Genomic DNA, 25,238 nt, shown 5'->3' with positions numbered 1-25,238 from the left:
CTACTGGAGGCCGTATTGTGAGGCAGTTATTTATTAATGTTTTCATCATTAACCGGAAGGGGAGTGTAATTAACGTAATAACAGTTATCTAATGCATAACAGATTTAATGATAAATTTAGATTGTAAACATTGCACATAAGCGTCATTGGCGTTTATCCAAACTAAACAAGACGCGTTCAAGATTATGCAAAGAAGTGACATCATAAGACTTTTACGTAACGTCCTTGGCCATCAACTAGATGATTTTTAAATGTACGTACAGTAATGATAATATTAATTATATTATAATATATATTCTATTAATAAAAAGAAAGAATTATCGATATCTGTCCATCCAGTTTTAAGTTTATGGGGTAACATAACCGAATTCAAAAAAAGAGGTTCTCAATTCGACTGTACTTTTTTAATAAAAAAAAAAGTTGTATGTGTGTAATTTTATTGGCAACAAACACTGCTTACATAAGATAAAATACAACAATATTCGATCCTAACACTAAATTATAAAGATATTTACAAAAATAAAATAAAAAAATGAATTCTTCTGAATGAAAAAATTACTTCTTGCTTTTACTCTGTCCGTAACTTATGTGAAGGACAATCTTTACCTATAACTGGTGAAATTGGCTCTAAGTATTGTATATCATTACAGCCTATACAGTCCACTGCTGGACATAGGCCTCCACAAGTTTACGCCAAAAATAACGTGAACTCATGTGTTTTGCCCGTAGTCACCACGCTGGGCAGGCGGATTGGTGACCGCAGTACTGGCTTTGTCGCACCGAAGACGCTGCTGCCCGTCTTCGGCCTGTGTATTTCAAAGCCAGCAGTTGGATGGTTATCCTGCCATCGGTCGGCTTCTTAAGTTTCAAGGTGGTTGTGGAACCTTGTTATCCCTTAGTCGCCTCTTACGACACCCACGGGAAAAGAGGGGGTGGCTAAATTCTTTAGTACCGTAGCCACACAGTTTTCTTATTTACATAATACCTATAATATGGTATGAGATTAGGTTAGAGGCGATAACATTCTCATGAAAAAGTCATATCATATTCTTATTAAACTAGATTAGCTTTGTGATCCAGATAAATGCGAATAACATATTTTATCTGTAGATATTAAAAACTTTTCAATTTTAACGCAATAATATAATTAAATGCCTATGTAATGTTGTCTGGAAGAAATAGTTAACTAGCCGTAAGACCGTCTCGTGTGTAAAAAACAATTTATACCTATATTATTTTCAAGAAAGTATAACTGCGGAGTTTCTTGTCGATTCTTCTTTCATAATCTAAATTCGGAATCTGTGGTAGTTTCACTTTTAAAAATAATAATCACTTTAAATTTTTAATTTTTAAAATGAAGATTCGAAAGTGCTTTTGTGGCCTGTTTGCATAAAGTTTTTGATTTTGATTTTGAAAGCTTTGTAAAGCAATTGCTAATTGTCATTAATCTCTCTTGTTTACCTATCTATTGTATGTTTTTTGTAATGTTTCTTTGTGGTGTACAATAAACAGTATTTATTATTTATTATTATTATTATAAAGAGAAAATATTTGATTTTTATCTGAGCTCAAGAATGGAGGAGATTCTCAGCTGAACTGTAATTTTCTTGTGTGTGTTACCGCATAATATTTTAAAGGGTCTAGAGATTTATATGATCCATTTGGTAAATATTCGAAAGATTGCGCTTGTCATGTGGTCTCATTTAAAATGAGTACTTTTTGGGTTATTCTAATAATGCGTGTTTAAAGTCGTTTGTATATATTTATTTGAGAACAAGGACAATTATTGTTTGTTTGAAAATGAAAAAAAAAACGCCTTGAATTACATCGACAAGTAATACAACGTAGGTACACGAAAAAAATAGTCAAGTAAATACGCATTGTCAAAGATTACTCAAAAAGTAGAGATCAGATCTCAATCAAATTTCAATTGGAATACAAGATAAGTATCAGCTTTCGAATAAAACACAAGTCAAGTAAATACGCATTATTAGATATAGCTAGAAAAGTACTAGTTACATCTCAATTAAATTTAAATGGAAACACATGAGACGCACCACCTTTCGATTAAAATAACAATCATCAAAATCCGTCTACCAAGTCGATAGTTCTGAGGTAACATACATAAAAAAATACAATCGAATTGAGAACCTCCTTCTTTTTGGAAGTCGGTTAAAAACCACTGAACTGATTTTAAAAATTCTTTCACCATAAGAATGCTATGATATCACTAAGTAACAATACGTTTAATGAGAGAAAACGGAAAAGCAAAAATCGTGTAATCAACCACGACACGGCCGACAGCTAGTTTTAAACATTGGAACAAACGCGTACAGTCAGAATATTTATCAGTTCAATTGTACGACAATTATTATGTCAGTGAGAATAATATCAACATAAGCGATAAGCTGTACTATTATATATAATTATTATACAATTATAAAAATTATATATTTAACCTTGACAGATGATGACCAGATATATTTGTATTGTACAATTATTGCTCCCCGGTATGAGCCTGTCCTTGTTAGCCTCGGAGAGCATGTATATCTGTCCAGGTTGTTATCATATACACCTGATAGCGATCGTTACTCATAGTAGGGAATATATCCTCCGACCCGCAGCGGAGCAGCGTGGTGGATTGTGTGATGTTACAGACTGTATCGTGTACAGCCTTGCTTTCGTTCAACTTTTTTTCATTTGTGCTCCACGCCTATTGATTGTAGCGTGTTGTTATATAGCTTTTAGCCTTCTTCTATAACAGGCTATTCGACACTAAAAGAGCATATCAATTCAAAACAGTAGTTCCTGAGATCAGCGCGTTCAACCAAATAATCTCTTCAGCTTTATATTAGTACTAGCTTCTGCCCACGACTTCGTCCGCGTAGAACAGTTTCTTTGGGCTAACTGGGGAAGCTCTCAAAAGGAAAAAACCGATTTTGAAACATTCTTCATTGGTGCTTCGATCCTATTGGTCTTAGCCTGATGATATTTAGGTCTATCTAACAATGAAAGAATTTTCCAAATCGGACCGGTAGTTCCTGAGATAAGCGCGTTCAAACAAACAAACAAAACTCTTCAGCTTTACAATATTAGTATAGATAATTTAGCTGTCGCGCGTGACTTAGTTCGCGATAATCTAAATAAGAACCGTCGGTATATTGTTCTTCAAAGGGCCCGTTTCACCTGTTTTAGATAACGCTATTTAACGGATGGCGGTAACCGACCGATAACAGTTTTTTTTTTTTTTTTTTATACAATATTCTTTTTAACCATTGTATTTATTTTCCTATATGTGGAAACGTTTAATTGGCCTTTATGTACCTACGTGTATATTTAAATCCATGTTATTTAGCTGTAAGTTTTCCTGTAAAATAAATAACTAAATAAATAAATTTCACTATGTTTATGAGATATTTCTAGTCGCGAATGTGTGAGTAAAAGTTTTAGTTTATTAATTAAGGAGAAACATGTAACTGAGGTAGGACAGAGCAGGAAGTTTTCTGGTCAAGTTATACAGCTAAGTAATACTGCTTTCAAGCATTGTTGTGTACATGTTGGTAAGGTGAAGAAAATTGGTAATAGGGTCGGCAACGCGCTTGCAATGCTTCTGCAGTTACAGACGTCTATAAGCTACGGTAATCGCTTACCATCAGGTAAGCCGTACGCTTGTTTGCCGACCTAGTGATACAAAAAAAAACATGTCGGTAGAGCTTATTCTAATGCCTGCTGTTAAAGTCTATTCGTTACTTATGTGCAGGATAAGCTTTGTACATATACAGTGAAACCGGCCCTACGAAAAAATTTACAATATTACGCGTTTGACAGTTCGCAAGATAGGAAGATGCCTATCGGCTCAGCTATTATAATACGAGTATTATCATTACAGCCTATACAGTCCACTGCTGGACATAGGCCTCCACAAGTTCACGCCAAAAACAACGTGAACTCATGTGTTTTGCCCATAGTCACCACGCTGGGCAGGCGGGTTGGTGACCGCAGGGCTGGCTTTGTCGCACCGAAGACGCTGCTGCCCGTCTTCGGCCTGTGTATTTCAAAGCCAGCAGTTGGATGGTTATCCCGCCACCGGTCGGCTTTTTAAGTTCCAAGATGGTAGTGGAACCGTGTTATCCCTTAGATGCCTCTTACGACACCCACGGGAAGAGAGGCGGTGGCTATAATCTTTAGTACCGTAGCCACACAGTACACACAGTACACGAGTATTATAACAATGTCAAAAATAATAAAATAAATCAAGCAATATATATTGATATTTCTTTTTCAAATTTTCAATCTATACTAATATTATAAAGAGGTAAGATTTGATTGTTGGTTTGCATTGAATAGGCTCTGAAACGACTGAACCGATTTGAATAATTCTTGCACTGGTGGGAAGCTATACTGTCCGCAGGTGCCTATGTGGCTACATTTTTTTTAATTATATTGAAATTTTTGTTAAATACCCGTGCGAAGCCGGGGCGGGATGTTAGTTTTCAATAATATAATTTTATACATCCACTCAAGTTTAAAATTTCAAATACAATTTTTTTAAGTTGTAGTATATAATGCTTGATTTTGATAGCTTTTTTTAAATTGATTATGTAAATTTAATTATGGATATAGTATAAATTAATTTTAAAACATGTTATCTTAATATTGTTTGTTTTTTTTATGTCACTAGGTCGGCAAACAAGCGTACGGCTCACCTCATGATAAGCGATTACCGTAGCTTATAGACACCTGCAACACCAGAAGCATCTCAAGCGCGTTGCCGACCCAATCCCCAATAGCTCTGGTCACCTTACTCACCAACAGGAACACAATACTGCTTGAAAACAGTATTATTTAGCTGTGATCTTCTGTAAGGTCGAGGTACTACCCCAGTCGGGCTGCTCCATATTTTGAGCAGGAAATTCCTGCTGTGCCCTACCTCAGTTAAAAGTTTTATTTCATATCAAAGCTTATAACAATGTTCAATGAAAAACCAAGACATTCCAGTTAATTTAACTAAATAAACTAAGCTCAAAGCTCGAAAAGGGCTGCAGCCATTTGAGTTAATCTTTTATTATTCATTTTCCAATATATTGTAGAATGTTGTCACGTAAAGAAAATTTAAGAAATTACCGTTAGTTAGTCTGTTAATATATACTAAAATTATTAAGAGAGAGATCAGATTTTTTTGATAATTTGTTTCTTTGTAATAAATTTATTTCATTTTATTTTGGAAACAAACGGCAATAGATAACTTGAAATGCCGTTTAATGGAAGAGCCAAAATTGTATTACCATTCATTCTATATTTGGCAGAGTTGCAAGCGGAAAGATAGTTGTAGATAATTGTGTTTTTCTCATTGACCACACATAAAAGGCCAATATAACTTTAATCAAACAAAATATTTGTGATATAAGAGATAATGATTTATATTATTATTGAATACAACTGATAAGTTATGTAATTACTACTACTACTGATTTTTTAAGGTAAAATATTTGATACAGGCCATAGTCTACATTTTACAGTTAAAGAAATTTAATTATTTAAAAAAAATATATATAACATCTAAATTTCTTTCTGTTTATTATTTATGGAATTTGATACAGACAATGGTCTAAAAATAATTTTATAATAAAAATTAATAAATTTACTTTTATGACAACAATTAAAATTATTTTTTTTTTTTTTTTTTTTTTTATTCAGGCAATTGTTGCAATAAACATTACACATTTATGTTTTTTTCTTGACATGGCCATGAATTAAGTATGGGTGAGTGATAAGAATTGGGATCTCTAATAGTTGGGTTTAAGTAATTTATACTTTTTTAACTAGAAATAAAGAAAATAACTTTAGAGGATATAATGTTTTTTTTTTTACTTTTATATTTCTCTCAATGAAAAATGTATTCTTTATTGCCATTTATTTTGTAGTTATTGATAAATTTGCATAAAATTACGTTGATAATTTGTTCTTGTAGGTAGATAGTAAGGAGGAAAAAATTTAATATGTTATAAGGAACAAAAATTTATTTCACTGACTAGATACAATTAATTATTTAAAAGTAACAGTAAATACTGATGTATTAACGCAATATACATATTTGTTTATGTAATAATTTAAAATCAGCCAACTTTATTAAAAAGTTTCGCAAAAAAAAACAATTCCTTTAAACAATTTCATTTATTATAAAAAATGGTAAAATAATTACAGTTGAGCAAATAAAAAAATTAAAAGAAACTTTTTGTAATGTTCATAAAGCTCATTATAGTAAAACTATTTTTAAACCACGCCGACTGAATGAAAAGTAGAAAAAAAAAAGTAAAATCGAACTCACCGATTTTAAAAAAGAAAGCAAAAAGTATTGTCCCGAACCGGCAAAACTTGAAAATCACTTAAAATATCACAAATTCACGTGGCACGGACAGTTTTAACCCACCTTTTATTATATTTATACGATTTACGGTTCTTTTAATACACATAACATGTCTACGCGGGTAGGAAATTCAAACGAAAATAAGTTTTTTGTAGGTTAACTAACGTCAATTTCACTATATTTGAAGGTCACCTTGAGATGACGGATTACGGTGTTGCTGATTTTGTATCATATTCATTATAAGATGATGACATTTTGAAACCTAAATCACCTAAATGTCATTATTATTGTGGTTTATATTTTTAATTATATCATTGATTTTGAGTATCAAATAAATAAAATTGAATTACTGAAATGTATGCTTATATGCATACATTTCAGTTCGTGCGAACCACTGCACTAAATTGTAATTGTAGTGTATAATAATTACTTTTTGTACTTGTTAGGTGTCAGAATATGGTTCGTATAAAATAAAATTTTAAAAATCTATCTAATTTTTTAAAAAAAATATGGCGGTAAGATATTTGCCGGGGACCTAGCATAAATTTTCACTACAATGCTTACTAACCTACCCATAGGTGCCAGGTTTGAGTAATCTTGTTTACTCTAAACCTAATTTATTTCTATTTTAGATTCGAATCAACAATTTCTTTATAAGTACCCAGTCGATCGCGTACTCTTTGAGAAAATCTTTAAATGACCTATTAGGTGTATTGGTTTTTTTCTGCACTTAATCAGCGTAATATACTGTTTTGATTGAATAATATCATGTTCTATAAGCTCAACAATACCTCACTATTGTTAACTAGACTCGAGTATTGTAATTAGATTCTACTATTAATTTTACATTATTAGATTCTAAAACCAAAATTATCAAACAAAAATATTGCATTGGTACAATATTTCCTTTCTATTGTGTAAATTGTTAGTTTATTGCTTACTCATCGCTAACCGTCCAATTGCGGTCCAGGCCCGATTGACGAAATAGATACGGTTAAGATTTCAGATTTCTAAAACGTGTTTCGAAGAAATGAATAAACTCAAAAGTACATGCTTGGTTCGACCAAGAAAGTGGTGTACCAGTTTTGATTTAGTTTCCTGGTCATCGAAAATTACAAGATTCGTTATTGAAAGATATTACTGAAAGAGACATACTCGTATAATAATGACGTAAACCTAATTGATAAATATTCATACGTCATTATTATACATGACATTTTAAACTCTATTAGGTATACATAATATCATCAATCAATAATAGATAGAAGAAGTTGTTTCATAGAAGTTGTTAGATCGATCTGCAAGCGAAACTAATCTTTATTGCCTATGAATCTGCAAGCGACATTCAACCTTAGGGTGGTACACCACTTGGCCGACGGTACAAGCTTACAGACTGTACAATACTACAATATACAATAGCTACCCGTAGCGAGAATTTTCACACGGGAAAAAATTGGGCGTCCCTTCGAACCAAAACTGCTGATGAAGATTCAGTCTTTTCTTAATCACTGAAAACTGAATTTGGTTTTGGCGTGTAATATTATCACATCATCATCATCACAGCAGCCTTGCGCAGTCCACTACGGACAAAGGCCTCCACAAGTTCACGCCAAAAATGGCATAAACTCATGTGTGTTGCCCATAGTCACCACGCTGGGCAGGCGGGTTGGTGACCGCAGGCTTTGTCGCACCGAAGACGCTGCTGCCCGTCTTCGACCTGTGTATTTCAAAGCCAGCAGTTGGATGGTTATAACGCCATCGGTCGGCTTTTTAAGTTCCAAGGTAGTAGTGGAACTGTGTTATCCCTTAGTCGCCTCTTACGACACCCACGGGAAGAGAGGGGGTGGCTATATTCTTTGATACCGTAACCACAGCAGGAACGTAGGGCAGAGCAGGAATTTTCTGCTCAAAATCTGGAGCAGCCCGACTGGGGTAGTACCTCGACCTTTCAGAAGATCACAGCTAAATAATACTGTTTTCAAGCAGTATTGTGTTCCTGTTGGTGAGTAAGGTGACCAGAGCTCCTGGGGGGATTGGGGATTAAGTCGGCAACGCGCTTGCGATGCCTCTGGTGTTGCTGGCGTCTATAGGCTATGGTAAACTCTTACCATCAGGTGAGCCATAGGCTTGTTTGCCGACCTAGTTATATAAAAAAAACACACACACACACACACAGCATGTAATAAAACTATTAAAAATAACATATCATTTTATTAACAGTTTACATATTTATATTGTACATCAAAAAACGATTAATTCTTATAATACAAAATTTAACTTATAACAGGTAATCAAAAATATATAACAAATCTTAAAAACTAATTTGTAAAGCTCTTTCATTTAGTAACGTTACAAAGATTTGATTGTATTTTGAGGGTATTTTTATAATACTCGCTAACTGGATAGACGTGATACTGTGTTGTAAACGCGCAATCTACACTAATATAATAAAGCTGAAGAGTTTGTTTGTTTGAACGCGCTAATCTCAGGAACTACTGGTCCGATTTGAAAAATTATTTTAGTGTTAGATAGCCCATTTATCGAGGTAGGGTATAGGCTATATATCAGCACGCTAATATCAATAGGAGCAGAACACTAATGAAGAATGTTTCAAAATTGGGTTTTTTTTTCAAGTAACTATTCAAGGGGGACGAAGTATTTAAATAATCTTTACGGTTTTGAAGTAAAACTTCATTACGTACGCTTGACTTGGGAAGTAAGCTGGTGAACGCGTAACGAGAGCGTTACCAAAAAATGTAATCGAGCGAGGCGATAGGAGCAAGATTAAGGTGCAAGCATATATTTTCTTTCTCTCTTTCTCTTATAGCCGGTTAAGTTTCGTATAACTAAGACAGTGCAGGCCTATTGTGCAGAAGTTTAACTTCAGTCGTGTGGGTAAAGGGCTAAAGCTCGGTCGCTTGAGAAAGATTCTGAAAGTTTAAAATGTTTTTCTAAATTCTGAAGTTCTAAAATCTTCCTTGAAAAGTTTTTTATATATTTCATTCCATCAAATCCTTCTACAAACTATTAGGAGACTTAAAAAAATAATTCAATCGGTAAAGTCGTTCTTAAGTTATGTCGTGGCTACGGGAAATAGAGTTTTATTTTTATAGATTTTTTCTATTAAGTTTTTTTTCTCACTCAGAAGTATTCAGTACGGCATACCACAGGACTCTGTTCTTGGTTCACTTTTGTTTCAAATCTACGTAAATAACGTAAAACAAATAGTACTGGATACATAATACGCCGACAACCTTTTTGAAATAAATCTAAGGTTAAGTATATATTTGTTGTTATTTCGATTGAGAAAGCTACGGAAACGTTATTAAAATGATAACCCAACTATTAGTGCTTTGAAAGTTGGATATGTTTTTGGACTATCACAGATTTATTCATAAAATTACCTGACCCCTAAAACAAATTTAAAAGGTGTTTCTTATATATATTAGAACACTTAAACTTGTTTTTTTTTTTTTTTTTTTTTTTTTAAATACACCCATAATAAGTTTAAAGCCAATTTTTTCTCACGATATTTTAGATTTGCAGAGAGATTCTTTCGTATTAAATATTTCACTCTAAGCTTAAAGGCGGACTGCAATCAAACTCTTCAGCGAAAGGATCTGTAGTGTTACCATCATCATCTACAAAATTTAACTTAACCGGATTAATACTTTTAACATAAGTTCTATTCACTGGACTAGAATTAGCACTGTTTGTGGGAATATTTTTAGCACTGGTAACATTTGAAATATCACTTTTGGGTATTAACGGACTTTTGTAAGGTTTTATTGCGTTCGATTTGTTTTTAATATGTATTATTGCTAATGGGGGAGGTTCTCCATACATTTTCAGTTTTGCGATCCTTTCATTCACTTTCCTTTTTCGTAATAAGCGTTCGGGGGATATATCTTGCGTGTCCGTTTGTTTAAATGTCGACTCAAAGTCTAAACCACTAAGGTTTATGTTAGTATCTAACTTCCCAGCTAATGGCGATTCAATAAACATTTTATTTTTCGATATATTATAATCGCTATTATTTAATCTGTATGGAGTGACATTTTCGGTATTACCATGTTTAAAATTGTTGTAATTATTCTTGATAGCAACACAGTCGTTTATAAAATCTTTCTTGTTTAAAGATGAGAATTTATTTGAGAGTTCTTCTGTCATTTTTCTGATGTAATCAATTTTACATGTTCTAGTAAAATGTGTGAATTCTGTTACACGGTATTGTTGTATTTGTTTCCTGCTGTTACCAGTTCGTTTCTGTAAATTTAGACAAGCGACAACTTGTCCTGTATCTAGAATATTCTCGAAACCAAATTTTTTGATGCCTCCCCAGAAATTTATAGAAATTATATATTTATTTTCATCAGCCAAATATATATATTGTGATTGGTTTGTTAATGGTTCGATTAAGAAAACTATGCCGATTGTGTCTATTTCGTTCTCTGTGCTTGTGCTTTGTAGGTCTTTTATTGTGTAGCATTTTCTTTTAAGTGTGTTTGTGTGTTTTTTGAATTTGTTGCTTTTGTTTAGTTTGGATGGTTGCAAGATTGATTGGCGTCCAGCTGATATTTGTATCTCTGAGTATCTGTAAAAAATATAGATACTATAAGAAATAATAATTTTATGAAAATAATAATATTAATAAACAGATATATAAGACTTTAGTTTTAATTAATTTAGCATTTGTTAATTTTTTTTTTTTTTTATTCCGCCTGTCTAACTATCCATTATTGCGAATTGTATGGTACTACTAAACATTAAAATTCTCGAGTAGTATTTTAATTTCTAGATTAAAGATGGCATGTTTGAATATAAAATTTACATATATTTTAATAAATGATAATTACTGAGCCACAGCAACGCGTGGATGGATCAGCTACTTTATTAATAAAGTAATTGTTTTCTGGCTGGGTGTCTGTTTACGTGGGTCTCCCACCGTGCCTCGCAGAACACGTAGCTACGTACTACGTAAGCTGACGATCCCGGATGTTATCATATACACCTGATAGCGATCGTTACTTTTAGTAGGGAATATATCTGGCTAATCGCAGTGGAGCAGCGTGGTGGATTAACCATTGATTAACATGGAGGAAGAGATCTATGACTAGTAATAGGATGTGAGGAGGGAGTCAGTAGGCTGGATTAATCAATCATAAAAAAATATGTCAGGGGGCTCTATATTACAATCCATAATTACCTTACGGCCGTGGGAACAACATTGTACACATCTAACCAAGCGCCCTCTGTTATCAGATCCAGCAAACACTCATTTGGCCTCCATATTGTTATCATAGCTAAAAATTATAATTAAAATTAGCACAGTACATATTGTATATTACATAATTATAAATACACACACACAAACACTCGTATTATTACGACGATCCGATTCAACCTTACGGATAAGTCTTTAGAGTCAGTGAACAGTAGATATGTCTTGCTAGAAATTCTGGAGCAGCCCGTCTCGGGAAGTACCTTGACCTTACAGAAGATGACAGCTAAATAATATACTTTTTTATACAACTAGGTCAGCAAACATGTGTACAATCCGACTGATGGTAAGCGGTTGCCGTAGCCTACAGACCCCTGTAAAACCGGACCTCACCCCCGATTCTGTCCAGATGCTCTGGTCACCTTACTCACAACAGGAACACAACACTGCTTGAAAACAGTATTATTGCTGTTATATTCTGTAAGGCCGAGGTACTTCCCCAGTCGGGCTGCTCCAAATTTTGACCAGGATATTTTCTGCTGTGTCCTACATAATGAAACATACAAAATAACATACCTCTAGATACACAATCGTTATGCACATCGGCTACCCTGATCTTTAGTAATGGTACCACATTTCTGGTTACGTCCAAACCACGCTTCTTGATCAAATCCTGAACTTTCTTCTGGAGGTTGCCTATTAATTTATCATGTTTTTTTACTGCATACTCTTGTAACAAATCTGTTTGGGATTCTGTGAGGTTTACCTAAAAGAAATTACTATTTTAATATTTGATAATTAGTTATTGAAATAGATACTGACCCGTTTCTCAACGTTTAGTATTTAAATTAAAAAAAATCAATATCGAAATCCAAAATTACTTTGCGAAATCACTGTCATTATTAAAATTGAAATAATATCAATTTATATAATATATAATAAAACTACCGAAAAATTATGAATGTTAATTTTGAACAGAAAAATCGGCAAGAAACGCCACAGTAACTCTTAAAAAAATAACAGTTTTTTTATAAAATTTATAATGTCTATATAGACTCTATATAGAGCGCCATCTTTTTGGTCTCTGGATAATCTGACACCCAGCGCCCTCTATGCTTATATTTTGTGCGTCTTCGTCTACACACATACTATATCGTTTTATCTCCAATTAATTATATTTGAAATGACTGGCCTCAGTAATAAGTAACATAAAATAATGTTTAATTAAAAATAATGTTAGAGAAATTTGGCCAACAATAGGATATTAAGAAACTATTATGATACGACAACAGTACTAGTGTAGTGGCTGAAAAATCACGTAACGCAGTGGTCGTGTGTTTAATTCTCACTAGGGGCGGATATTTTTATTCGCACAATATCTTATTCTGGTTTGAACGAGTCTTTGATGGTCTCCCCGCATGCCTTAACGTATCATCCAATAAGTAGACGTAATCGATTAAACTACAAACTCGTTCATATTTGAAAAAGAGACCTTTGCCCATATAAGGAATATCAAGAGACTAATACATTACAGTAATTCCTTAGATCCTCTGTTAGGATTCTAGAGAAGCGGGATGCTTAGCGCGAACTTGGAAGACTATATCCAGCAGTGGACTGCGATAGGATGAAGCTAGCGAGCGAAAATACAGTATAGCTTAGATAAGTAATTACTCACCCTAAATTCAGACGTATCCTTACATTTCTTAAAATGTCTGTATATTTGAGATCCAGTATCGAAGCCCTTGTCTGATCCCAGCCCTTCTGAATCTTGGGATTCCTATATGTTTAAAAAATACAAATATATATAATAAAGTTAAATATATATATATATATATATATATATATATATTTAATTTTTCATTTAACATAATTTTATATTTTATCACTTCTTATTTCTCTGATAAATTAATTCAATTTGTATTCTGCTAAGTCATCTAAATTTTCGACTTTTCAAATGAGATGTCTGTGTAATATTATTAGTGGATTGATAAACGTGTTATACAAAGAATTTAACTGTATTGTTTTTCAAAAAAAAAAAATTAAAAAAAATAAAGCGATATTCACGAACAAAATTATAAAATATATGGCGATACAAACGTCAGTTAGTTTAATTAAAACTCATACCTGATCCTTCATTTTCTCAAGTTCGTCATACAACTTTTCGATTTTATTCTGTCTGTCCGCTTCGTGTTTCATCTGCTGTATTTGTTCCAAGCGTTCTGAGCGAGTTACTGAAATTATATAAAAAAAAATTGGGTAAACTTGTAATTGAAATAGGGCACAGCACGGGCATATCCTGCTCAAAATCAGAAGCAGCCTGATAAGGAAAATATCTTGAGAGAAGATCACAGCTAACACTGCTTTCAAGCAGTGTTGTGTTCCTGTGTCAGTAAGGTAGAGAGCTCCTGGGAGGGGGGTCGACAACGCGCTTGCGATGCTCTTGATATCGTAACGCTTGATTGCCACACCAGTCGTATGAAAAAGACTAAGCTATACCGGTGGTACAAAAAATAATTGGCGAGTTAAATCATGAAACAATAGCTCTGAGCAGCAACGCTGAGACCTAGCGTCAGAAAGAGAGAGAGTAACGTTTTACCACGCAAAATCTCTTGCGATTGTGGGTATATTTTTAAATGTCACATTAACCGTTAAGGAAGTCCTCTAGTCGCGTATTTACTTTAACTGTTTTAAAAATCATACTTACAAGTACTGCCATCTTCAAATTTCTCAACGTAAAGCATGGGATAAACTCTAGTCACGAATATACGAAGGCGCGAAATTTTCCCGCCTTCTGGTCTGACGGATGACAGGTGAGATAAGATGGCGCCGCTGCCATGGAAACCGAGTCTTGTATCCCATTTGACACGGCGTGTCGAATTACCGGATATTTTCAGACGGATTGAGGATATGTCCTGGAAATTTGGAACTAAAGAAAAAAATGTAACTGCGGAGTTTCTTGCCGATTCTTCTACATTCCGAATCAGTGGTAGCTTCACTTTTACTATAATTAATAAATTAAAACGAATATAACTTTAATTTGTAAAGTGACTAGTCGAAAGTGATTTTGCGGCCTACTTCAATAATGTAATTTAGAATAATTTAGATATCAGAAAATACTAATTTTACTATATCTATATATTAATACGTGAAGCAAAAACTTTGTGTCCCTTTTTACGAAAATTATGCGGACGGAGGAGTATAAAATTTCGCACACTTATAGTTTATATAGAGAAGGAGTGCAAAGGGCAAATATTTTTTTTTTAATTATGCATATAAAATACATTAAATTGATAAAGAAAACATTACACACACCATGTATTTGACATGCACACGCATATAGGTATACTTTTTTGTTTATTATTATAGAAGCATAGTCTTGACAACAGAACTTTAATAATGTTCAAACTTATAATTTAAATTAATTATGTTCGAATCTCGACCACTGGGCGATCACTTGTATAAATAAAAATTAATAGTTAAATGTATTTAGGAGTTAAACTTGATAAAGGATGTAGCCGTAATTTATTTTTGTTTGTATTCGTTAAACAAACAGTATTTACAACACAATAATTTTAGAACACATCAATATAATTAGTGGCCAGTAAAGTTTTCTCGAACTAATAAATCTACTAACATTTTGTAGGAGGTTCATACGAAATTAAAAATAGTAGATAAAATTTTAGAAATTGGGACTGGCGTGTCCTTGTAGGACAAAAGTCCCTAAAGGCAATAAAAGAACTAAAAAAAATATTAGAAATGCGTTTGACAAAACAAAGCTCATCACATCACATCACATCAGTCTATCACAGTCCACCGCTGGACATAGGCCTCCACAAGTTCACGCCAAAAATGGCGTGAGCTCATGTGTGTTGCCCATAGTCACCACGCTGGGCAGGCGGGTTGGTGACCGCAGGGCTGGCTTTGTCGCACCGAAGACGCTGCTGCCCGTCTTCGGTCTGTGTATTTCAAAGCCAGCAGTTGGATGATTATTCCGCCATTGGTCGGCTTTGGAAAAAGCTCAATGCAGATGAATGTCTGTTGGCTAAGCTAATTATACATTTATACTAATATAACATTATTTGTATAATATTAATTGATTTTGTTTGTTTGCTTAAGCACGCTAATCTCAGAGAGTACTGGTTCGATTGGAAAAAGTCTTTCAGTGTTAGATAACCCATTTATCGAGAAAGGTTATAGGCTACATCATCATGTTAAGACCAATATGAGCAGAGTCCACACGGACGATGTCACGGGCAGAAGCTAGTCAGTATATTCTGATTCTAAATATGCTATAACAACTTTAGCCTTAGTCTGTAGTAAAGAACACACTTGTTCTGGTGTTGCAGACGTCTATAGGCTACGGTGACCACTCACTATTAGACGCAACCTACACTTGTTTGCCAAGCCAGTCATATACAAAAGTAATAATTACCTCCCAAGGTGCAATTCCCTGCTCACAGTTCATCAGCTCAGCTCCATGTATGGCTAACTTTGTTCCCACACTTATTTTTCCATTACATATTAAACTGTCTATCATTCTGTCTGTACACGCCTTTATGCAGTACCAACCATCAGTCAAAGACAATTCTATGTTTTGATTTGAGTTGGTAACACTGAAATATTGATATTAAAAAAAATTTAGTTGATGACATTTAAAAAAAAATTACAATTAATCCGACATGCGACTGGAATTTAATTCTTATGAACAATTACCGTGATTTTTTATAAATTAAAATGTTCTCGCTCGCTCGCTTCAGCCTGTAATATCCTACTGCTGGGCATAGGCCTCTTTCCCCATGTAGGAGAAGGATCAGAGCTTAATCAACCACGCTGCTCCAATGCGGGTTGGCGGATAAATGTTCTATTTGTTACTAATTATAATAAATTAAAACAATAAAACTCTAATCAAAACATAAATTGACACTCAAAAGCGTCACTCATAGCGTCAATCTCATGGTCACTGCTTTTTTGTTGTTTCAAACGATTAAAGTTTTTTAAACTATAGTATTTAATGGTCTTAGAAGTATACATACCTACTCACATACACACCATCAACATATAACCCAGCAACACACAGGACCATAAATTTAGAAGCTACTTCATCCTTTTCCAAAACTTTTCTCAAAGCAGGTCTTTCAACATTATACAACTCCCTATCATACCTATACTTCAATTGATTCAAAACATTTCTAACTGTACAAACATTTTCCATACAAGTTGGAAAATAAACTTCATATGACAATAATTTCCATATAATCAATTTCAAATGATTCGCTATCCAGCCTTCAGGGACGATCTTCGTATTTACGGATTCTTTGAAACGTTTTACTATTCTATCTGTGGACCAAATGTCACTGTCAACGTCATTTCGTTTCCCGTCAAATTCGATGTCAAGTAAATTATCAAATTTGAAATTTAAAATGTATGGATCGACGTTTTTATTGGAATTGTTTGATTCGATTTCTTTTAATTGTTTAAGGGTATATATTTTATTTGTTTTGTACTTTTCAGTAAATACAAAAACATTGGTTGATAGCGCCGGTTTTACGTCATTAATGATCAGGCTTTTATTTATCACTTGGGGCGTTTTAAACACTTTTCTCTTCTTTGCTTTAGGACAAGATAAAATCGGACTACCAGATCTTTTGCTTATCGGTGAAGTATCTTTTGCAAAATCTTCTGTGTGTAATGACTCTTCTAAATTCTTTATCACTTCTGTATTCATTAATTCTTCTATATTTAATTGACAATCATTATCGACATTTTTGACTTCAGTTTCAACTTCAGTATTAGTCACATCATCAAAGATTTTCTTTACGTTTTTTAATGAAGATTCTGATACACTAACGTAATTGTTATTTGCTGTTTTGAAACCAAATGCAATTTTGTCTTTGTTTCTATCTATATTATTTTCATTATCACCAAAATTTGAATTTAAGTCAATATCTTCAAATATTTGTTTACTTTTCAATAATGCTTCTTTTGATACACCGACGGTTTTATTACTAGCTGTTTGAAAACCAGAGAATTTCTTTTCTTCCACTTTATTAAGAACTATATCCAAATCTTGAAAAACTTTTTTTGACTTTGCAAGAGCATCATCAGAAATCTTAACTGGTTTATTACTAGCGGTTTGAAATCCAAAGAATTTACTTTGTTTTTCTTGATTATTACCTTTACTACCACTTATTTCTATATCCAAATCTAGAAAAAGTTTTCTCGGTTGAGCGAGTGCATCTTCAGAAATCTTGACAGATTTATTACTAGCAGTTTGAAATTCAAAGAATTTATTTTGTTTCTCTTCTTGAATATCACTTATGTCTATATTCAAATCTTGAGATTTTTTTTTCGCTGTTGCTCTTTGAAATTCTTCGAATGCTAATTTACCGGTATCTTCAAAAACATCAGTTTTTATTCCTTCACAAACTTCAAATTCTTTGAACATTTCTTTACTCTTAGCTATAGCCTCTTTTGTAACTGTAACTTGTTTATTGCTTGCTGTTTTAAAGCCTTGAAAGGCATGATTAGCTTCAACAGTTACGTTATTTACACCTTTGTCATAGGCTTCACCATCTTTACTATATAAATTGTCAATATCTTGAAATAGGTGCTTTGTTTTAGCCAACGCTTCTTCAGAAATTGGAACAGGCTTATTACTTGCAGTCTTAAATCCTTGCATGATGTCTGGTATCACATTTTTATGATGATCATTGCTATCAATTCCGATTTTTATGTCATTATCAAGAGTCAGGTCTTGAAATATATTTTTACTTCTTTCTAATGCTTCATTCGATATTTTAACTGGTTTATTACTGGCTGTTTTAAATCCTATATTTTTAAAAGTGCTCTTGTCTTCAAATACTATTTCTTTAATACTATCTTTACGATTATCACTAAAATTGTCTTCAGGCATCACTAAAATTTTTGATTCAGCATCAGAGGTTTCAAATTCTTTCATTAAAATTGGATCTTTAACTAAATCGGTTTCTTCTTTGTAAGGATCCCTGTGAATTTCTTCACTCATTATTTCTTTAAATATATTTTTTGTTTTAGCTAGAGCCTCTTTCGATATTTCTACCTTTTTATTACTGGCTGTTTTAAATCCAATCAATGTTGGAATTGTTTTCTTATTATCACGATTCAAAATAATATCATTAGAATTCTTAATCGAAGGAAAAGGATTAACAAAATCACCTTTGTTGTTCATTTTTTTAACATTTATTTTAGTATTAGCTTTTTTTGTCTTATTTTCCTTAGTATTTACAGAATAATCAGTAGCTGCTTTATCAATTATAACATCATTATCAATATTATCAAAAATATTCTTAGTTTTAGCAAGAGCTATATCAGATATCTTTATTTCTTTATTGTTAGCAGTTCGAAAACCGATAAAACTGTTACTTGTTGAAGGTATAGTATAGGCATCATCGTTCTTTTCATTATCTTTAAAATTATTTTCTGTTCCTTCTAAGATATCTAACTTTATATCTTCAAAAATTCTTTTTGTTTTAGCTAATGCATGTTCTGATATATTTATTTCTTGATTATTAGCAGTTTTAAAGCCCATGAAAGGCATTTCACTTATACCTTTATTTATATCATTATTCTCACAAGTTTTACTATCGAATGACTTCTTAATATTAGTGTTTAAACTGTTACCACTACAAATGTCTTCAGAAATAAAATTACTTTCAAATTCTTTCATTATATGTTCATCAATATTGAAATGGTCGTTGAGAGGTGTGATTTCAAATAAATCATGACAAGTAGGAGAAATCCGATTTCTATTAAATGCAAATTTATTTAAATTTTTACTAAGATTTACTTGTGTATTAGGTTCTGCATTTATGACTGGATTTTGTGCAAGTTTTAATTTTTTATTGTTGCACATATCAGCGTTAAGGTTTTCGATATTATCAGTTGAATTGTTTTCATCATCACGATGTAGCATATCTATAAAATTTCTTTTGCTTTTTGTAATAACTTCAGGTGTATTCATATCTTCATCAAATTCAATTCCAAAATCGACATCTTGGCAATTATCTCCACATTCAAATTCTTTTTTATTATTTTGTTTACGCTCAAATGTATTATTTGATTTCGAGTGTTTATCGATAACCTCCACAAGTTCTGTAAGAGAAATGTACCCAACAGGAGTTTTAATGTTATCTAATATGCTTTTAGCTTTGCTGTATGTGTCTGTGTGTACTTGTATGGACTTATTACTAGCTGTTTGAAAGCCTACATACATCGTCTTATCTAAGACATCATTTTGATTATAAAATGATTTTTCTAAAGCACATGTTGGCGGTAGATCTTTGAAATCATTATTAAATTCAACCTCATCGTCACTGAATAATATTTCATCATCAACAATCAAATCTTTTTCTTTATTTTCTCTCTGTTCTCCGCCTTTCCTATTAACTTTTGGTACACTTAAAACAGGACTCATCGATTTATCTCTGTCACATAAAACTAGTTCAGCATGAGATTGTATGAACAAGTCATTATTGACTACTTGTGAATTTATTAATCTCTTTGCTGCTTCAAAGTCTGGATTATCTTTTATAACAGATAAGGCAATTTTTTCGAAATTTTCAAATGTTTCTAATTTAAAAACTAAAGGAGTCTTTGGCGATGTATTAAGAATAGGACTTTTAGGACCTACATCTATATCATTATTATAATCTAAATCACACATTTCTTTGTCTGTAATTCTTTCTGCTTCTAAATCTTTTAAATTCATTATTCTTAAAAATGGTTCATTAATATATATAGTATCGACATTTTTATCACATGTAATAGTAGCTATATTTGCAATTTCTGGTATATTTATATCTTTGGAGTCTATACTATGTCTTACATTATCTAATTCAACATTCTGTATGTTACAAATATCTAAATTATTAAAAGTATTATCAAATTCTTGGGTCATATTATTAGGTTTGTCAATTAAAGCTTCTGCATTTTCTATAATATTGATCAGCTGTGTATCTAGGACACATTGCGTTTCAAACTTATTTGATGGTATTTGATCTGATTGCTGAAAAGAAAAATTATATAGGTATTTCATTAAAAAAAATTAATAAATTTAACTACATAGTATTATTATTTTTTCTAACTATTTTTGGTATGAGAATTAAACTACAAACGATTTACAGCCCTTCTGTTTAATGAATGAACTATTTAATGTTTACTTAAATACATTGAAAAATAAATTACAAGCGGATTGGCTGGGAAATTCTTAGTTAAAATTTTAAAAATTTGCCAACAACCGCAAAACAGTTTTTGCAGACAACCCTATATCAATATGGAATGAAAAATAAAAATATTTGGAATGAAACAGCACTCAATTCTAAGTAAGATTTATCTATTCAACATGTGAGTCAAAAGAATTAGAATGACTATACCATCGATTCTACATTTGTATAAATTATAAGTATAGATGTATAATTAATCAGTAATAAATAATTTTTAAGGAACAAAATAAATATCACCAGTAAACTCAACAACTTTATTGTTAATTGATTAATTAATTAATTGTTTTGAATATTACAAAAACATAATTTGTATTGCATTGTTTGTTGGTGTTAAAATTTATTTCAAAATTTAAATGACACAGATGAGAAATAAGCTTGGTCCTTTGAAATTTTTGTCCATAAAATTTATTATGCAGAATATAAATTTAAAAAATATATATCGGTACTACTATACTTTAGTGCATAGTTTATATATATTGTGTATGTAATTTTGTTTGTTGTAATAAAGAATGAACGAAAATGAAATGAAAATTAAGGAATGATGTATCATTTCTTAATATTTTGTTTTGAACAATTAAACGTTAAACAGATGAAATGATGACTAGAAATGAGGAAGGGAACTACAGAATAATAATATTTAAGCAATATAAACTTTTTACTTAGCCTTGAAAATAAAACCTACTTACTGTATTTCTTGACATCGCAGTTAAAGGAAGAAAATCATTTGTTTTAAGCGTATTCAAACTCCTTCGACTGCTATTTCCTTTAACAACATTATCTGCACTCTGAAAAGCTTTAATTTGCTTCGAAATATTCACTAAGGCACTTTGAACACTGTATTCCTGTAAATTTTTAAGACAAACTTTTTCGTTTTCACTGTATAAGGCAACTGGTTTTTGTACGTTTAATTTTTTTAAAGTATTTGCGAAAATTTCAGCTTCATTATCCATTATATACAATATGAAATAATAACCGCAAAAGTAAATTAAAAGCAATATTTCAAAGTAATATCTGACATTTTATTAATGACATTAATGTAAATTGTAAACAGATGAATAATAATATTGGAAAATAATACGTGTCATTTTACGTTTGTTGTATTTTTCCTATAAACTTTACATGATAGTGTTTTGTATCTTAAAAAAAGAAATATTGTAAAGATTCAAATATGTTTTTAACTAATTTTGAAGGTTCTTGAGGTCACTTTTAGGTTTAGTACATATTTTGATATAAATTAATAAAAAATATATGCTTAATTGCTTATTTCTTATATTTTATAATTATGATACAAGAGTAATTTGAATTTTGCTTCGTTCAGAAAATTCAAAAGCAAAATATTCACAGTTCTAATTTCGACATTTTCTGTATAATTTCTGTATCTTAAAAAAATGAGAACTATCACTTATTTTTACTTTTGATGATTTTATCGTAATTCTTATATTATAAAAATATAGTTATGTTAAAGTGATTTCTTTTTAATCTATGCTCATTAATTTTTGAACGTTAACTTTTTGTAGCCCCTTCCTGGCACAGCGGCAGCGTTGCAAAAGCTACCGATTTATCGGTAGATCTACCGATTTTGGCCCTTGTCTACCGATATACCGATTTAGTAGTGCTATCTACCGAATTTTTGAATTTTCAACTAATGTAAAATAATTTTCTAAAAAAAAGGTAAAATAATATTCTTAATACGGTAACACTAAAAGAAAACGGTAACACAAAATCAATGCATGGGGACTTCCCGAAATTCTTCCCACCACGTCGAATAAGACCGTTCAAATCCGCGGTGTGTTAAAACAAATTGTACTAACACGTCATATAATAGTGTTTATTATTGTCTGGTGAGTTTACAAGGGAAAATCCCTGAAGATAACTTTCTTCGGGTTTGTTTCTTGAATTAGGTATAGGACTAGTGATGGATTATATCGATGGATTAGGATTAGTATTCGGATTCATTATTGACATGGGAATATTCAATTCGCATTTAACAAATTAAATGTAGTTGCGAAATTTTTTATATATTGTGAAGTGTTAAGCGAATTCATCGCTAATTTATACTTCTTTCGCGGCAACGTGCTATTCTATCGCACCCACGGGAAGTCGGGAATACTAATAATCTGTTTCATTATTAGCAATTTAGCAGTTACTGCGAAGAATGAAATTATGCAATTATTATCTTTGATTTGTTTGTATTTATGATGCTTGTTGTGTTTATGTGCTGTGTGGCTACGGCACTAAAGAATTTAGCCACCCCCTCTCTTCCCGTGGGTGTCGTAAGAGGCGACTAAGGGATAACAAGGTTCCACAACCACCTTGGAACTTAAGAAGCCGACCGATGGCGGGATAACCATCCAACTGCTGGCTTTGAAATACACGGGCCGACGACGGGCGGCAGCGTCTTCGGTGCGACAAAGCCAGTACTGCGGTCACCAACCCGCCTGCCCAGCGTGGTGACTATGGGCAAAACACACGAGTTCACGTTATTTTTGGCGTAAACTTGTGGAGGCCTATGTCCAGCAGTGGACTGTATAGGCTGTAATAATAAAAAAAAAAAAAAAAAAAATGATGCTTGTATGGACTACTTCTATAATTAATGTTTCTTAGTGATAAAACGTATTGCTTTTGACTTCTTTCTTTTTCTGTAATGTAAAATAATTATAAATGGAACAAAAATTTGCACGCCGCTTAAGGTAGATTATATGAAACATTGTAACTAATAACACCTTATGTATTAACTATATTCATGCAAATAACGAATTTGATTTAATTTAACGGAACAAATTTAAATGAATGAACGCATTATTGACTTAAAATACTTTTGTTTTACTCCGAGTAAAAATCTACCGATTTCTACCGATTTTTCGGAGCCAAATATACCGATTTTTTATTTTACACTTTTGCAACACTGCACAGCGCATCATTCATTTTGTCATTTGTCTTTGATTCGGATAGTGAATTGAGAGTCGAAAATAGATTATTCTCGAAATACTGTGTTTATAACAAGTATCATTTACAAATTCGTAAAGTGTTTTGTAAATTTTGCAATTTAAAAGATAATTAAACTTAAACATGGTGAGTATATGACTTAAAATCGTGTTAATTTTTGTTAAGTAAAAATGGCGCTAACTGAGGTTATGATTTCAGTCTCATACAATTTTATTGGTACAACCCGGTCCGAGGCCCGAAACGAGGACGTATTCGGACTACGAAAGCGTCAACGACTGTATGGAAGGCGTTTGTAAGATTTACGAAGAACATTTAAAGAGGAGGAATCCGAATACGCCTACGATAACGTACGATATATCGCAACTGTTTGATTTCGTTGATCAGGTAAGGACTAATCTAACAACAAAATAAAACTTGTAAATTAATTTATTATTGGGCTTAATGTCTCTCGGTTGTGCCAGTACAGCCATGTTTAGGTAGGCAATGGCAGGCATTAACTTCAGTATTTTTTAAGTTGTGTTTTCTTGAACAAAATGTTTAGTATAATATTAAGGTCATTAAAGAAATGTAATGTCATCAAAATTTAACTGAGGAGCAGTGTGACTGGGGTAGTACTGACCTTACAGAAGATCACAGCTGAATCAACTTTACAAATATCTCGTAACATTGTATAATTATTAGTAGTTATTGTTTGCTGCTTGTAACTATGGTTTTGCACAAATAAATATTCTGTGTTGTATTTTCAGCTTGCAGATCTTAGTTGCTTGGTTTACCAAAAATCAACAAACACATACGCGCCGTACAACAAAGACTGGATAAAAGAGAAAATCTACGTCCTCCTACGCCAAGCGGCCGGTCAGAGCGATTAAAATACACATTTGGTGTGATAAATTTGTATATAAAATGTATTTGAGCACATTGGACAATTAGTTGACGGTTTTGTGAAAAAAATTGTACGCCGGACATGTCAGAAGCCAGTTTAAGTATATATGTACTTAGAAATTGGTAATAATACGTAAAAATACCTATAAAACATATGTTTATCAATAGGTGCTATGTATTGGCTGCTGTAATATGCACAGAAACACTCAGGTAATTGTCGATAAAGTAAAATATGAGATATAAAGTTGACTTGTAATGTTAATCATGTCAGATAATTGTTTGTAAAATAATTTATAATAATTTGGTATGTCAGTATTTATTTGATCAGTGAGTTGTTCAGACATGTCAGTTGGTCATAACATATGCCGCTTTGTTATACAACTAAAAATTCAACAGTGAAATCCTGCCATTATTAATATTGTATAAATATTTAATTCTTGTACTCTCATGACACCAATATTCTTAGCCAAGCATTTACTCTAAACGAAAACCATAGACTCTCTCTGACATTGGCAAATCCTCACGGAAGCCATTATACAAGAAGAAGAATATATAACTAAAA

General features: G+C 32.3%; 2 protein-coding genes across 2 annotated transcripts; one reads left to right on the top strand and one right to left on the bottom strand.

Annotated features, from left to right (window-relative positions):
* Positions 1-9,861: 9,861 nt before the first annotated feature.
* LOC123668069 (breast cancer type 2 susceptibility protein-like) lies at positions 9,862-21,798 on the bottom strand. Its single transcript, XM_045601863.1, has 9 exons — positions 21,535-21,798; positions 16,622-20,631; positions 16,021-16,201; positions 14,293-14,500; positions 13,713-13,819; positions 13,264-13,365; positions 12,165-12,354; positions 11,574-11,670; positions 9,862-10,961 (listed from the first exon to the last, which is right to left on the bottom strand). Exons 1-9 carry the CDS (start codon positions 21,796-21,798, stop codon positions 9,938-9,940), a joined length of 6,183 nt encoding a protein of 2,060 aa, XP_045457819.1. The 3' UTR covers positions 9,862-9,937.
* Positions 21,799-22,763: 965 nt separating this feature from the next.
* On the top strand, positions 22,764-24,952 carry LOC123668068 (enhancer of rudimentary homolog). The gene is made up of 3 exons (XM_045601862.1): positions 22,764-22,790; positions 23,993-24,178; positions 24,541-24,952. The coding sequence occupies exons 1-3, from the start codon at positions 22,764-22,766 to the stop codon at positions 24,661-24,663; spliced, it is 336 nt and encodes a 111-aa protein (XP_045457818.1). The 3' UTR covers positions 24,664-24,952.
* The last annotated feature ends 286 nt before the right edge of the window (positions 24,953-25,238 follow it).

This window comes from Melitaea cinxia, chromosome 30 (assembly GCF_905220565.1).
Source record: "Melitaea cinxia chromosome 30, ilMelCinx1.1, whole genome shotgun sequence".
NCBI lineage: Eukaryota > Metazoa > Arthropoda > Insecta > Lepidoptera > Nymphalidae > Melitaea > Melitaea cinxia.
This window is presented reverse-complemented; position numbering and strand designations above follow the sequence as displayed.